This window comes from Lepisma saccharinum, chromosome 28, assembly GCF_977018435.1.
Source record: "Lepisma saccharinum chromosome 28, izLepSacc3.1, whole genome shotgun sequence".
Classification (NCBI taxonomy): Eukaryota; Metazoa; Arthropoda; class Insecta; order Zygentoma; family Lepismatidae; genus Lepisma; species Lepisma saccharinum.
In genome coordinates, this window is record NC_139256.1 from 25,556,404 (window position 1) to 25,569,308 (window position 12,905).

General features: G+C 40.1%; 2 protein-coding genes across 2 annotated transcripts; one reads left to right on the forward strand and one right to left on the reverse strand.

Annotated features, from left to right (window-relative positions):
* Positions 1-6,205: 6,205 nt before the first annotated feature.
* Positions 6,206-10,492, reverse strand: LOC145980722 (uncharacterized). Its single transcript, XM_083113785.1, has 3 exons — positions 10,151-10,492; positions 8,758-8,935; positions 6,206-6,536 (listed from the first exon to the last, which is right to left on the reverse strand). Exons 1-3 carry the CDS (start codon positions 10,418-10,420, stop codon positions 6,331-6,333), a joined length of 654 nt encoding a protein of 217 aa, XP_082969911.1. The 5' UTR covers positions 10,421-10,492; the 3' UTR covers positions 6,206-6,330.
* Positions 10,493-11,798: 1,306 nt separating this feature from the next.
* Positions 11,799-12,656, forward strand: LOC145980865 (uncharacterized protein C21orf140 homolog). Its single transcript, XM_083113948.1, has one exon. The coding sequence runs from the start codon at positions 11,799-11,801 to the stop codon at positions 12,654-12,656; it is 858 nt and encodes a 285-aa protein (XP_082970074.1).
* The last annotated feature ends 249 nt before the right edge of the window (positions 12,657-12,905 follow it).

The following is a 12,905-nucleotide window of genomic DNA, read 5'->3' on the forward strand; positions in this document are numbered from 1 at the left end:
CATGATTTTAATTAACGGATGTGTGTTGCATTCGATAAATGTGCAAAGTATTTGCAGTCAAGCAGTCAAGGCTATCCTTAGCAGTTTTTGTATGAAGGTCGTTGCCTGAAAATGGAGCTGTACCTTTGGCCAACGCCAGCGAACAGGTTTTCGACATATCCTCTCCATTCCAAAACCTCTATGATATTCCAAATTCTAGAAAATTACATCTACTTGGAATTTCTTCAAGATGATTCACGTGAATTTTTGTGTGGTTTCTTTCGCTGTTATATAGATGGTAATAATTATTTCGTCGCTACGTAATCCTATTTGAAGATTCACAGGAATTCTTTGGAAGGGAATTTACGCGTATGATATGTAGTTTTATCAGAAATGGAATATCATAGTGTTTTTTTGAAAACGGCTTGGTTGGCATCGGTCAAGGGTCCAGCCAAACATTATAAATACTGCTGTTGCTGTCTCAAAATGTAATTATCATAAAATTAATAAAATGTTTTGTTATTGAAATCAGTAATGAAAAAAATGACCTTAAAAATTTCTTACTACAGTAAAATCTCGTTAATCCGGACCCCGATAAGCCAGACTTGGCTTAATCCGGACAGGAAGGACAAAAAAAGCAGAATGCAAGGTTTTGAATGTGGCTGGAAGTCAAGAGAACTTCCCAAAGAAAAGGCAGTCAACCACTGATTAAATTCTGTTTCCCGCAGACTTTGTACTGTACTGTATAGTGTATTTAGGCATATGCCCTTTAAATACACCATAATAAACGTGTTTTGTTGATATAAACGGAGATTTAATGTACTTTCTACTGTTCTTTTAGGTTATTTCAGTTAATCTGACTTTCGTTAAATCGGTCAATTTATCCCCCATGAGTCCGGATTAACGAGGTTTTACTGTATTTGTATTCCATATTTTCCCACGCTGGTTTTTCAGAGAGAACTTTTAATGGATTCGATGAGTGTAGTGTACTTCCATAGTAATATGTATTATCAAAGGAATGTAGTTCATTTTGATCATTTTTTCGCATTTGATGTGATAATTCTATGTGATTCAAAATATTGGTACATTGATATAGCCTATAGTGTAAAAACACCAACTGATTTGATGGCCTTGATGAAAGTTCAGTTGGGGAAACAAAAACTACAGTCCATCTTACTGTCTTGAAAACTTTTTGATACTTACTTACTTACTTCTTCTTCCCCTTCGTGCTGTTAGGCGTCGTGGTACTTCAGCCATCTGCTAAACTCTTCCTATCTTGTGCCATTATCTTAATTTCCATTAGTGTCTTCCCTCTTTTAGTAACCATCTCTGACAGGTATTGTTCCCATTCTATCCGAGGTTTTCTTCTTCCTCTCCTTCCTTCGGGTCTCGCTTCCATTACTTCCTATTTTATCCGAGGTCTTCCTTTTCCTCTTCTTCCTTCTGGTTTCGCTTCCATTATTTCCCATTCTATCCGAGTTCTTCATTTTCCTCTCCTTCCTTCTGGTTTCGCTTCCATTACTTTCCATTCTATCCGAGGTCATCCTCTTCCTCTTCTTCCTTCTGGTTTAGCTTCCATTACTTCCCATTCTATCCGAGGTCTTCCTCTTCCTCTCCTTCCTTCTGGTTTAGCTTCTATTAATTCCCATTCTATCCGAGGTCTTCCTCTTCCTCTCCTTCCTTCTGGCCTCGCTTCCATTACTTCCCATTCTATCCGAGGTCTTCCTCTTCCTCTCTTTCCTTCTGGTCTTGTTTCCATTACTTCCCATTCTATCCGAGGTCTTCCTTCCTCTCCTTCCTTCTGGTCTCGCTTCCATTACTTCCCATTCTATCCGAGGTCTTCCTCTCCTTGCTTCTGGTCTCGCTTCCATTATTTCCCATTCTATCCGAGGTCTTCCTCTTCCTCTCTTTTCTTCTGGTCTTGCTTCCATTACTTCCCATTCTATCCGAGGTCTTCTTTCCTCTCCTTCCTTCTGGTCTCGCTTCCATTACTTCCCATTCTATCCGAGGTCTTCCTTCCTCTCCTTCCTTCTAGTCTCGCTTCCATTATTTCCCATTCTATCCGAGGTATTCTTCTTCCTCTCCTTTCTTCTGGTTTCGCTTCCATTACTTCCCATTCTATCCGAGGTCTTCCTCTTCCTCTCCTTCCTTCGGGTCTTGCTTCCATTACTTCCCATTCTATCCGATGTCTTCCTCTTCCTCTCTTTCCTTCTGGTCTTGCTTCCATTACTTCCCATTCTATCCGAGGTCTTCCTCTTCCTCTCCTTCCTTCTGGTCACGCTTCCATTACTTGTTTTCGTTTCCTTTCTTCTCCCATTCTCATGACATGGCCAGACCAGCACAGTGTTCTTCTCTCTATTGTCTCTTCAATTTATTCTACTTGTAGCCGTTCCCTGATTTTAGTGTTCCTGATTCCAATTTCTTAGAATCAGGAACTTTTCGATAATGAGTACTAAACAGGGGCGTGTCTTGGGTGTGTTCCGGACCTCATTAATAACTTTGAGTACATTTAGTGTAATTTTAGGCCTAATTATGTAGATCTCAGTGGCGTATGCTGAGTCTAAGACCATCTTCCCATATAGTAATGTCTGAATTTAAAAAAGGAAGTTGTCCAACGGGGTCTCTCATCATTAAAACAACAATAGCAAGCAATGGACATAAACTATTTCAGGTTTACTTATAAAAAGTCTTATATGTACAGGGTGGCTCAATAAGTCACTTAACACCCCCAGTACAAAGCCACTGCGGCATGGAACGTGAAAATGGCGATGACCAACCGTTGCCTGGCTAAGAGGGAACCATATTGACGTCACCCGCATGGTCGGCAGCCATCTTGATGTCCGCCATCTTGAATTCAACTTCAGAAATTTAAATGGGAAGGGGGTCGTGCGACATATCAAAATGGGCTAGAATTTCACCAGGAAAACAACTGTGACATTTGTTTTCACCTAACTTTAATTGTTGCTGAGTTAACAATACCACAAAGTTATAACACATGTTCAATATGACGTCCCTCTTGCGCAACACACACGTGTAATCGTCTCTCCCATGACCTTACCACATTCTGAAGAACCTCAGGAGTTATTGCAGTACAGGCATCCACAATGACAGTGCGCAAGTGGGCCAGATCCCTGATTTTCGTAGCATACACCATGGCTTTCAGGTGTCCCCAGAGGTAAAAGTCCAATGGTGTCAGGTCAGGTGAGCGTGCAGGCCATTCCACAGTCCCTCGGCGATCAATCCAGTAGTGAGGGAATTGTTGATCCAGCTACTGACGGACTATCATCCCATAGTGCGGTGGAGCACCATCTTGCTGGAACCATTCAGGATAGCTCCCATCCTCGGACAGTAAGGATGGTAAGATCTGCTCCCGTAGCAGAAGCAAGTAGCCCTCTGCATTTAAGTTGCCCTTAACGAAAAATGGACCAACAAGTCGGGAACCCCAAGTACCACACCACACCATTAGCTTCCCGCCTCCCGTCACCTTGCTGGGATCTGTCCAATGTGGATTTTCGGGTAACCAGTACCGCAGATTTTGCTTATTCACCTCTCCCGACACGTAAAAATTAGCCTCATCACTGAACAGAATCTTGCTACCGACGGCAGGGTCACGTTGCAGTTGTGCTATAGCCCACTCACAAAACTGCAAACGCCTGTCTGGATCGTCCTCACTAAGGTGCTGCTGCAGCTGTATCTTATACGGATGCCAGTGGTGGTCACGTACAATCCTTTGAATTGAACCCCTGCTGACACCGCTTTCCAGCGCCAGTCTCCGTGTGAAACGGGTTGGGGACTTTGCAAATGATGCCAACACCGCTACAGCAGTACCCTCATCCGTGGCTGTTTTCGGACGTCCATGTCGCGGCTTGTCGTCCACAGATCCAGTATCTTGAAACTTAGCCAGCAACTGGCTGACGGCCACATGTGACACCGGTTGTCTTGCAGGATTGCGGTTATTGAAGTCTGCGGCAATGTCACGCGTACTTCCCTCCCCTGACATCAATATGATGGCAATCCGTTCCTCACGTGTTAGTGGCATTTTCGTTCAGATCAGTGAAAAAGGAAATATGCTACTCTTGACACGATCAATTCACATCATCACTCTTTTAAACTTTTACGTAAAGACAAAACACAATCGTAATTCCCATGCCAACCAATACTACAAGATATGTACATACCGGTAAGTCAATATCCGGACATTTTCAGTGATTGGTCTAACAATAACTACCACATTATCACATATTAACGATTATTTGAACAATAAACATTTAAGCAAAAAGGAAATGACATGTCACTCTCCCATGCGGAAATTTAAAGTTAGGTAAAAACAAATGTCACAGATGTTTTCCTGGTGAAATTCTAGCCCATTTTGATATGTCGCACGACCCCCTTCCCATTTAAATTTCTGAAGTTGAATTCAAGATGGCGGACATCAAGATGGCTGCCGACCATGCGGGTGACGTCAATGTGGTTCCCTCCTGGCCAGGCAACGATTGGTCATCGCCATTTTCACGTTCCATGCCGCAGTGGCCTTGTACTGGGGGTGTTAAATGACTTATTGAGCCACCCTGTATAAAGGCCTATTGTTTCCAATATAAATAAATAAAAAGTAGGCTTAATTCAGGAAATGCATGTTACTTCTCTCTTAATAAACTTTTGTCTTCTCGTTTAATATCTAAGAAACTAAAAGTTAAAATATACAAAACAGGAATTTTGCCTGTAGTATTATATGGATGTGAAACTTGGTCCCTTACATTGAAAGAGAAACATAAATTGAGAGTATTTGAAAATAAGATCCATAGGAAAATCTTTGGACCTAAAAGAGATGAGGAGACAGGTAAGTGGAGAAGGTTACATAATTTAGAACTACATAATTTGTATTCATGTCCAGATATTATTAGAATGAATAAATCAAGAAGACTTAGGTGGGCAGGCCATGTGGCACGAATGGGAGAGGATAGAGGAGTTTACAGGATTCTTGTTGGGAAACCTGATGGTAAGAGACCTGTAGGAAGACCAAGACGAAGATGGAGGGACAACGTTGAGATGGACCTAAAGGAAATCGGTAGGGATGGAATAGAGTATATAGAACTTGATCAAGATAGGGACAGATGGAAGGCCTGTGTTGCTGCAGCCATGAACCTTCGGGTTTAAGAAGGCTAGGGAGTTAGTTAGTTAGTTAGTTAGAGCTATACTGTAGATAAATTGAATTCGTGTTGTGTTTACTATGTTTTGCACCCGAGCACTTCAAATAACTTCTTACCTTAAATCAATTACTTGAACGTAAACTCCATTCTTCTCTCCTTGTGTATGAATTTCTGAGTTACTTTTTTGAAAAAATGTTTCTTCAGATGAGTATTTTTACACACCTATTACTACAGCAAAATTTATTTCAAGTCTATCCTCATATAGAAGGCGAGAGAATGGTGCATTTTCCACGAGTTCGTGGGTTTTTTCAATTTGTTCTTACTTTGCGACACCCACACGCAGCACAGGACAGCACAACATATGCCGTGGGCATCTTCTGGTTCTGGAGGACAATCAAATAGATACATAAAGCGAGGGATCCTCACTAACTAGCAAAAGGATGTCCGTGTCAACACCACCGCGAAGGGTAAGTCTCCTTTCTAAATTGTCTGGCAACAAATGCGGAATTTCAAGAGGCGGCGGTAAAATAGATGAGGAATCCCGGCCTGGGCATGGGTGATGGGTGTTCTTTCTGAATTTCCCTTCATCACTTTCATCATATCATCACTCATCCTCATCATAGCGATTAGCCAAAAGAGACAGAAAATCAACGTTAAATAACAAATATCAAATAAGTAAATCAAATAAAAACACAAATCTGATCAATATATATATAAAAAAAAAAAAAGTGTTCCCCTGTGCATAGCACAACGCCATGAAGGCGTATAGGGGGTGTGGGGGTAACGCCCCACACTTTCTTGATCCGGTCGTGAGTGGGGGTGATGTGATCAGCATCACGCCCCTGACCGCCTTTACCCCCCAGGGTTTCCCCCAGGTACCCATGTTATTCGACGCTGGGTGGGCGCCGGGGCCGCTTCCACCGTTAGAAAAGTTCCCGGATTTGAACCGGCCGGGGATCGAACCCGGGACCTTGAGCATGGTAGTCAGACGCGTTACCGACTGAGCCACCATATATATATATACGTGTATGTGTAGCTGTAATAAATGATACATCCAAATAACAAATAAAGAATTCTCATTCAGTTTTTAATTCTTTATTATTCAGTTCACAAAAAATTTGTTACATGTTCATGAAGTAATTGACTGGAATTAAATGTACATTCTTCGTGCATTTTATAATGCTATTGTATTATTTCTTGTATTTCACTGGCAACCATTAACAAATGTCAAGATTTTCTTGACTCCTACTTCATCGAAAAAATTGAGAATTGAGTTTTCGTTGTCTTCGTCAAGTGAAGTTTGTTGACTGAAAGCAATTGTCAACACAGGGACTGAAGCTCCTGTCCTACAAATCATCATGAGCATGTAGCCCTCTGGTACTATACGCGGAACTGCTATGTTGAAAGGAACTGCAAAGAATTGTGAAGGAAATTATTCTTCAATGTACAAATATAGAATTCGTGTTAGTATTCATTGATCTCTACAAAATAATCTGTGAATCCCAATAAAAAACACTAGTGTTGAAAAACACAGACAGTGGTAGCAGAAGGTACACACCAGATTTCAGTCGAAGTTTAACCTGGGTGATGTTAAAATTGTTTTGATTACAACCCTTTATCCGTATTATTTTACCTCCACTGATGTTAAATGTTGACGAAAATGTTGTGTGGATCTCCACTGTCTGTATTGCTTTAATACCTATTACTATTACCACAGATAAGGGCATATAAGCAGATATGGAACGAAGGCAGGAAACCGGTGCACTGACCTCCTGCTGAGTATCCCCATTCGCAAGAAGTTTCGTAATAATCCGCTTAGAGGCGCTGAGAGGCACCACTCGCAATCTTGCTTGCACTTATTCTGCCAGATAGAATAAGAGGTGGCGCTGCTGTATCTCAATTCTGTCGAGGTCAATAACTGACGTCACCAGACTTCTTCCAACCGTTACCTGTGCTCTTACCTTAACAAGATAAATGTGTGTAACTACATGAATGCACATTCATTTATGAACATATTACAATATTTTGAGTATTCCTTACATGAGCGTCCGCGAAAAAGTTTTTTTTTAGTTTCCGTCCTTAAGTTGGATATGTTGACATCATGTTTACATATCATAAGAAAGATGTGTTTTATGGGAGATAGAGAAAAGAGAGATGAAATAGCGCCCACGGACCACAGATTCGTCTAGAGGACATCAAAACAAACAACTTTTCTCAGTAACATTCTTCACGTTGGTGCGTCAATTCGACGCTACAGCCGTTCAAAAAAGACCGTTTTGCCGCCTGGATGCTGGCAACCCAACACAACATTTGATCGTATCTGTGACGTCTTTTCCTGCGGCGAAACAGCGCACGGTAGGGTTGCAAGGAACACACAAATTTTGTGAAAAATGACAAACTACCAACCACATTATTAGCTGTAAAACGAAGCGAGAAACGCGTCCAGTAGACCGAACATCATAGCCTACCAGCCAGAAGATCAGCAGTCATCTCAGGGGAAGGGGGAAGTGAACCAACGTTACGAGAAATGGTAAAAAACAATTTAAAATGAAGTGTCAATATCGGATTTTGTCTCAGCCTACATGTCAAATATCAACAACAATAACTTTTATTGGACTTACAGCTTACATATGGCTGTTTACGCCCAACTACATGTCAATTATATTTGCAAATCTCGTTGCAAGGTTGATATCTACAGGTTTGTGTCCAGATGCCTTGTGGTACTTTGTGCTGATAACGGAAGTATCCGAGGTCCACGTTGTTACATTACGGCTAAAACACGTACAACCACAGTAACAATCTAATGATGAATCAGTAGCGAATATACTGCCCTGTTCACAGTTGCAAACTATTACATGTGTATCCGGTGCGTAGACACAGTCGTCGGAGAGTTTGTTTTACTACTATTTATATCCCTTTATTTTCAACCATTTTTGTCACTTGCCTCATAATGCTCTGAATATACATTATATTATGTGTTGCTTACCTTTGGAATTTTGAGTTCTCTCATTTCTATTTTGTCATCTGTTCAGTGTGTCACAGACAACTAGTATCAGAAGGACGAAGTGGATAGACTAAATTGTAGATGCCAACTTGGTAACTAGATTTGCAAATACTTGACATGCAAGCTGATACAAAATTCGATATGACCACTTCCACTTGAATTCAATTTTCTTTCTAGCATTTCTCGTATCGTTTGCTTACTTCCTGTTAGGTTACAGAACGTGTTTTCTCGTTTTGTTTTACGGTACATAATGTGGCTGATTGTAGCTATGTCATTTTTCACAGAATGTGTGTGTTCCTGGCAACCCTGTAACGCATCGCTTCACAACGGGATATGACGTCACAAATGCAATCAAATGTTGTGTGTGGTTGCCAGCATTCAGGCGGCAAACCGGGCTTTTTTGAACGACTGTAGCGCCGAAACGACGCTCCAACGAGAAAAATGTTACTGAAAAAAGTTGTTTGTTTTGATGTCCTCTATACGTTTCTGTGGTCCGTGGGCGCCATTAAAATGACACCCTGTATAATGACACAAACACGCTAATTTTTGTTTAATACCCAAAAGATATACTTAAGAAAAGCGTTTTTTCCATACGCCTTTTAAATATTCCAAAGATGAATAACTTACTGCCTCGATATCCAACGCATCTCAGTTCACCATTGGTCAGCAGGTTACAAGGTATAACAAAATTGTGACCATCAGCACCAAAGTGTATGTTGATGGAACTGGAATTTGTTTTATTAACGCTGAACGTGAAGCATTCCGAACATTCTGTGGCCATCAGGGGGTACCAGTCACCAGTGATCTGACAAAACAAAAGACTAATTAAAACCCCGAGTACAAAGTTAATTGGATCCTAAGCTCGAGAAAGAATATGCAAGCTTATTGGATTGATTGCGAACACTTACAAATAGTATAAAGTTATTTGAGTTCACGATGGGGCAGAACGCACCTTTCTCACAGTTCTGTGGCAACTTACCTGGTAGATATCACGAAAACAAAATTTCTATATTTCGGTTGTATTAATTTGTTGCAGCTTAAATGAAGACAATGCTATGTTCCTAATCAAAAAATAGAACACCGATATACACACAATTCTCCTGGTTGACGAAACTCTCCGATTGTAAAAATGCAAGAATATTTTAATGGGCTATCATTATTATATGATTTCGATATATTATTGATACATGCATCTTGGGTGCAACATTTTGCAAAATTTGCCGTCTTATTGAATCAGACTGCATACTGTGTGTGAGCTGTGTTTATAATATGTTGTAACTCTAATACAAATCTTTATACATTCTTGTGCAGATGAAATATTACATACATGTTCAACATAAATGGAACTCACAGGCCCACCAGCGTACGCAGGAATTTCTTTCTGGGCCAGGAATTGTAAAGGTGGGCATTACATAGCTGCGTTCTAGGGAGAGGAAAATACAATAAAATATGTATTTTGTAATTAATATTTGAAGGGCACGGATGTAAAACATGGTAAGTGACATTTGGATCATTCCTGAGTTCATTAAGAAAAAGGATATTAGAAGCTATACTGTAGATAAATTGTTTTCGTGTTGTGTTTACCAATTTCAGAAGGCTTCACTGAGACCAATGCAAATTGTATGACATGGCAATTTCACTCGAAATGTCACTTACCATGTTTTACACCGAAGCCCTTAATTTATAACATACATTTTAAGAGTTGTTCAAGAGCATAAACGGTAATATCGGGCTCATTTTAATGGGAGTGGGGTGCAATTACCGCTTCGATTTTTCCAGAGTCCTTTACTGAATTTATTTAAAAAGTTTAATTTCTCAAAATTTTTGGGGGCTGTATTCCCATCAGCTTCCCCCTGATGTTGTCGAGCCAATGCCAAAACAACGAATTTGCTAAATGTTACTTTTGAGATAAAAGCATTTTACATTTCAAAAAATGTTGTCATCGTTAAAATCTGTATCCAAAAATGTATAATTAACAAATCAATGAATAAGCCTATAAATATGAAACCCTACAACAAACCTGATCTATGTCAAATTCTTGCGCATATTGTGTCAAAAGCGAACAAGTAGAGTCTTCAAGCTCCTTGTCCCTCTTATAAATCTTCTCCAGTTTCCTCTTCTCGATAGAGCGTCGAAAAGCTGATTCTTCTTCAAGAGATGACCTGGGCATAGCTCCACGTTTTGAAAACTCAAAGAACTTGCTATTGGAAGCCATCTGGTGGAAGCTAAACGCAATAGCTTCGTTGACTAATAGAAGTGCAGCAATCCATAAGAATTCTCCACACATCATTGTTCAGACAAGTGTATATCTGCTTGTTGCTAATTGTGTGAACGTGTACGTACTGAAGCGAGAGAAGAAATTGAAACAAACTGCAAGTGAACGTAATTGCAATTAAATATGGAGGGCAGAAATCAGGGCATAATTAGTTGCAATATCTACTAACACAGGAAACAGTTGTGGAGGAACTATTTTTATCGTAACCCTGAACTTACAATTCTGATTCTGATTTTAGCTTTATTTTCATGCCTGCATGTAGTAGATTTTTTTTATCGTCACGAAATCCAAATCGGTTACTTTGATTTCATTTTCTTATTAACGTTGCTTTTTCCAATTTTGGCTAACGATGACGAGGAGTGGTTACATTATGAAATTGCTGAAGGGACACGCACATAAAATAACCATGAACAGGCGGGGATTCGAACCGGATCCCTGGGGTCACAGCGCGCTGTGATAACCAGTCTGCCACGATTGTAGGCCGAGAAAACATTAGTCTCTTTCGAGTAACTATAACTAATTACTTTTTGAAATGAGTAGCAGTAACTCATTATTTTTTCGTTTAACCAGTAACGAAAGTAAATTACTTTATAGTTTATTTTTTTAGTCCTTTGATTTTGATTGATTTGGTGTTTTAAGTCCACTTTAAGGCTAATCGAAACTGGACCTATGGTAGTGGGTCCCGAACTACAATGTGCCTCCACCGGAAGCGTATTTACAAACCCTATAGTGCTGCAGAACCAGAGGGTCCGCGCGTTCATTATATCCCCATCGGCAACCCTTTGATAAAACTTAACACTGGAAACAATAGCCAACAATAGCCAGACCGCTCCCGATAAGCGCGTGCACTCAGACGTTGTTGCCACATTTTCTTTACATTTCTTGTAGTTGCAAGGCGGAGCAGGCGGGTGCGTGAGCCTCTCGTTATTTTGGCGCCATAACCACGTGCGGGGTTGATTTTCTTAACTAGTTGTGTTGTGTTGTGTTATTTCTTTGTTGTGTTATGGTGCTGCGTTGTTGCTTTGTTATAGTGTTGTGCTTTTAGTTTTTATATTAGAGTTTGGTTTTGTTATTAGCATGCCAATATCGGAGACAGCAAATATTTTTAAATTAGACAGGAAAACAGTGCGAAAGATCACAGAAAGAGGCCCAGTTACACCAAAGAAGCCTGGTAATAAAAAGAAAAAAAAATCATAAAGTGGACGAGTTTGTTTGCGATTTTGTTAGGAGAGAGATTTACAATTTTTTTTCTAAAGGACGAGCACCAAGTGTCTGTGAATTATTAACGCAACTGAAACTAATATCAGACTTCCCTTACAAACAAACGACGCTTCGAGAGCTTCTGAAGAAACTTGGTTTTTCTTTTCGTCGGCTGAAGAAAAGAAATGCAATAATGGAGTCGACAAGAATTGTTGCTTGGCGGTATCGTTACCTTCACAAACTCAACAAGTTGAGATCAGAAGGCTGCCAGATTGTTTATTTAGATGAAACTTGGTTCGACACTCACGACTTCGTCAAAAAAGGGTGGGACGATGGTACTTGCAACTGTATTTTGAAGTCGCCGTCAGCACGAGGAAAACGCATCATGGTGCTCCATGCTGGGAGCAATGAGGGGTGGGTCCCAAATTGTTTGTATCTTTCAGCTAAGAACATTGGAGATTGTAAAGCTGATAGTCACGACGAAATGACCGGACGAGTGTTTGAAAATTGGTTTACCAATAATCTGCTGCCAAATTTGCCAAGTGATAAGAAGTGTATCATAATTTGCGATAATGCAAGTTATCACTCGAGGTTGCTAGTGAAAATCCCAACTATGAACACAAAACTGCAGGATATTATTTCCTTCATGGAGAGGCACGACATTCCAGTACCGAAACCTGTTCCTATAAAAGCCCTTTTATTAGAAATAATTAAATCGGCAAACATTACTAAAAAGTACGTAGTGGATGAGCTTGCAGCCTCACGTGGACATGAAGTGTTGAGACTCCCTCCCTACCATTGCATGTTTAATCCCATAGAACTGGTGTGGGCCAAGTTAAAATCATATGTGAGGAAAAACTATGTATCTCCTACTCTAAGTGCCAGTGTATGCCAGCTGTTGCGTGATGGAACAGAGACAATTGATGCCCAGCTTTGGTTGTCCTGTATTCAACACACTATCAAAATTGAGAGAAAATATATTAACCACGATACGGATAGTAACCAGGAGAGATTCGTGATTCACGTGGGAGACAGCGATGACGATGAGTGAAGGTAAGTTAACTATATATGTATATTCTGAATAATATATTATTCGAGTAGTAAATATGAGGATTTATAATATGCCTCTTTCCTATCTTTATTAATATTGTCCTTTTTAATCTTTATCTGTATTTCTTTTCTCTTTACATCTTCTTTAATTTGTTTGTTTCTCTTTCTTTTTCTTTACCCTTTCCTTCAATTTGGCAACATCGCTTTCCTACTCCAGTTTCTACAAGAGAAAACCGCCCGCTTGGGTGTT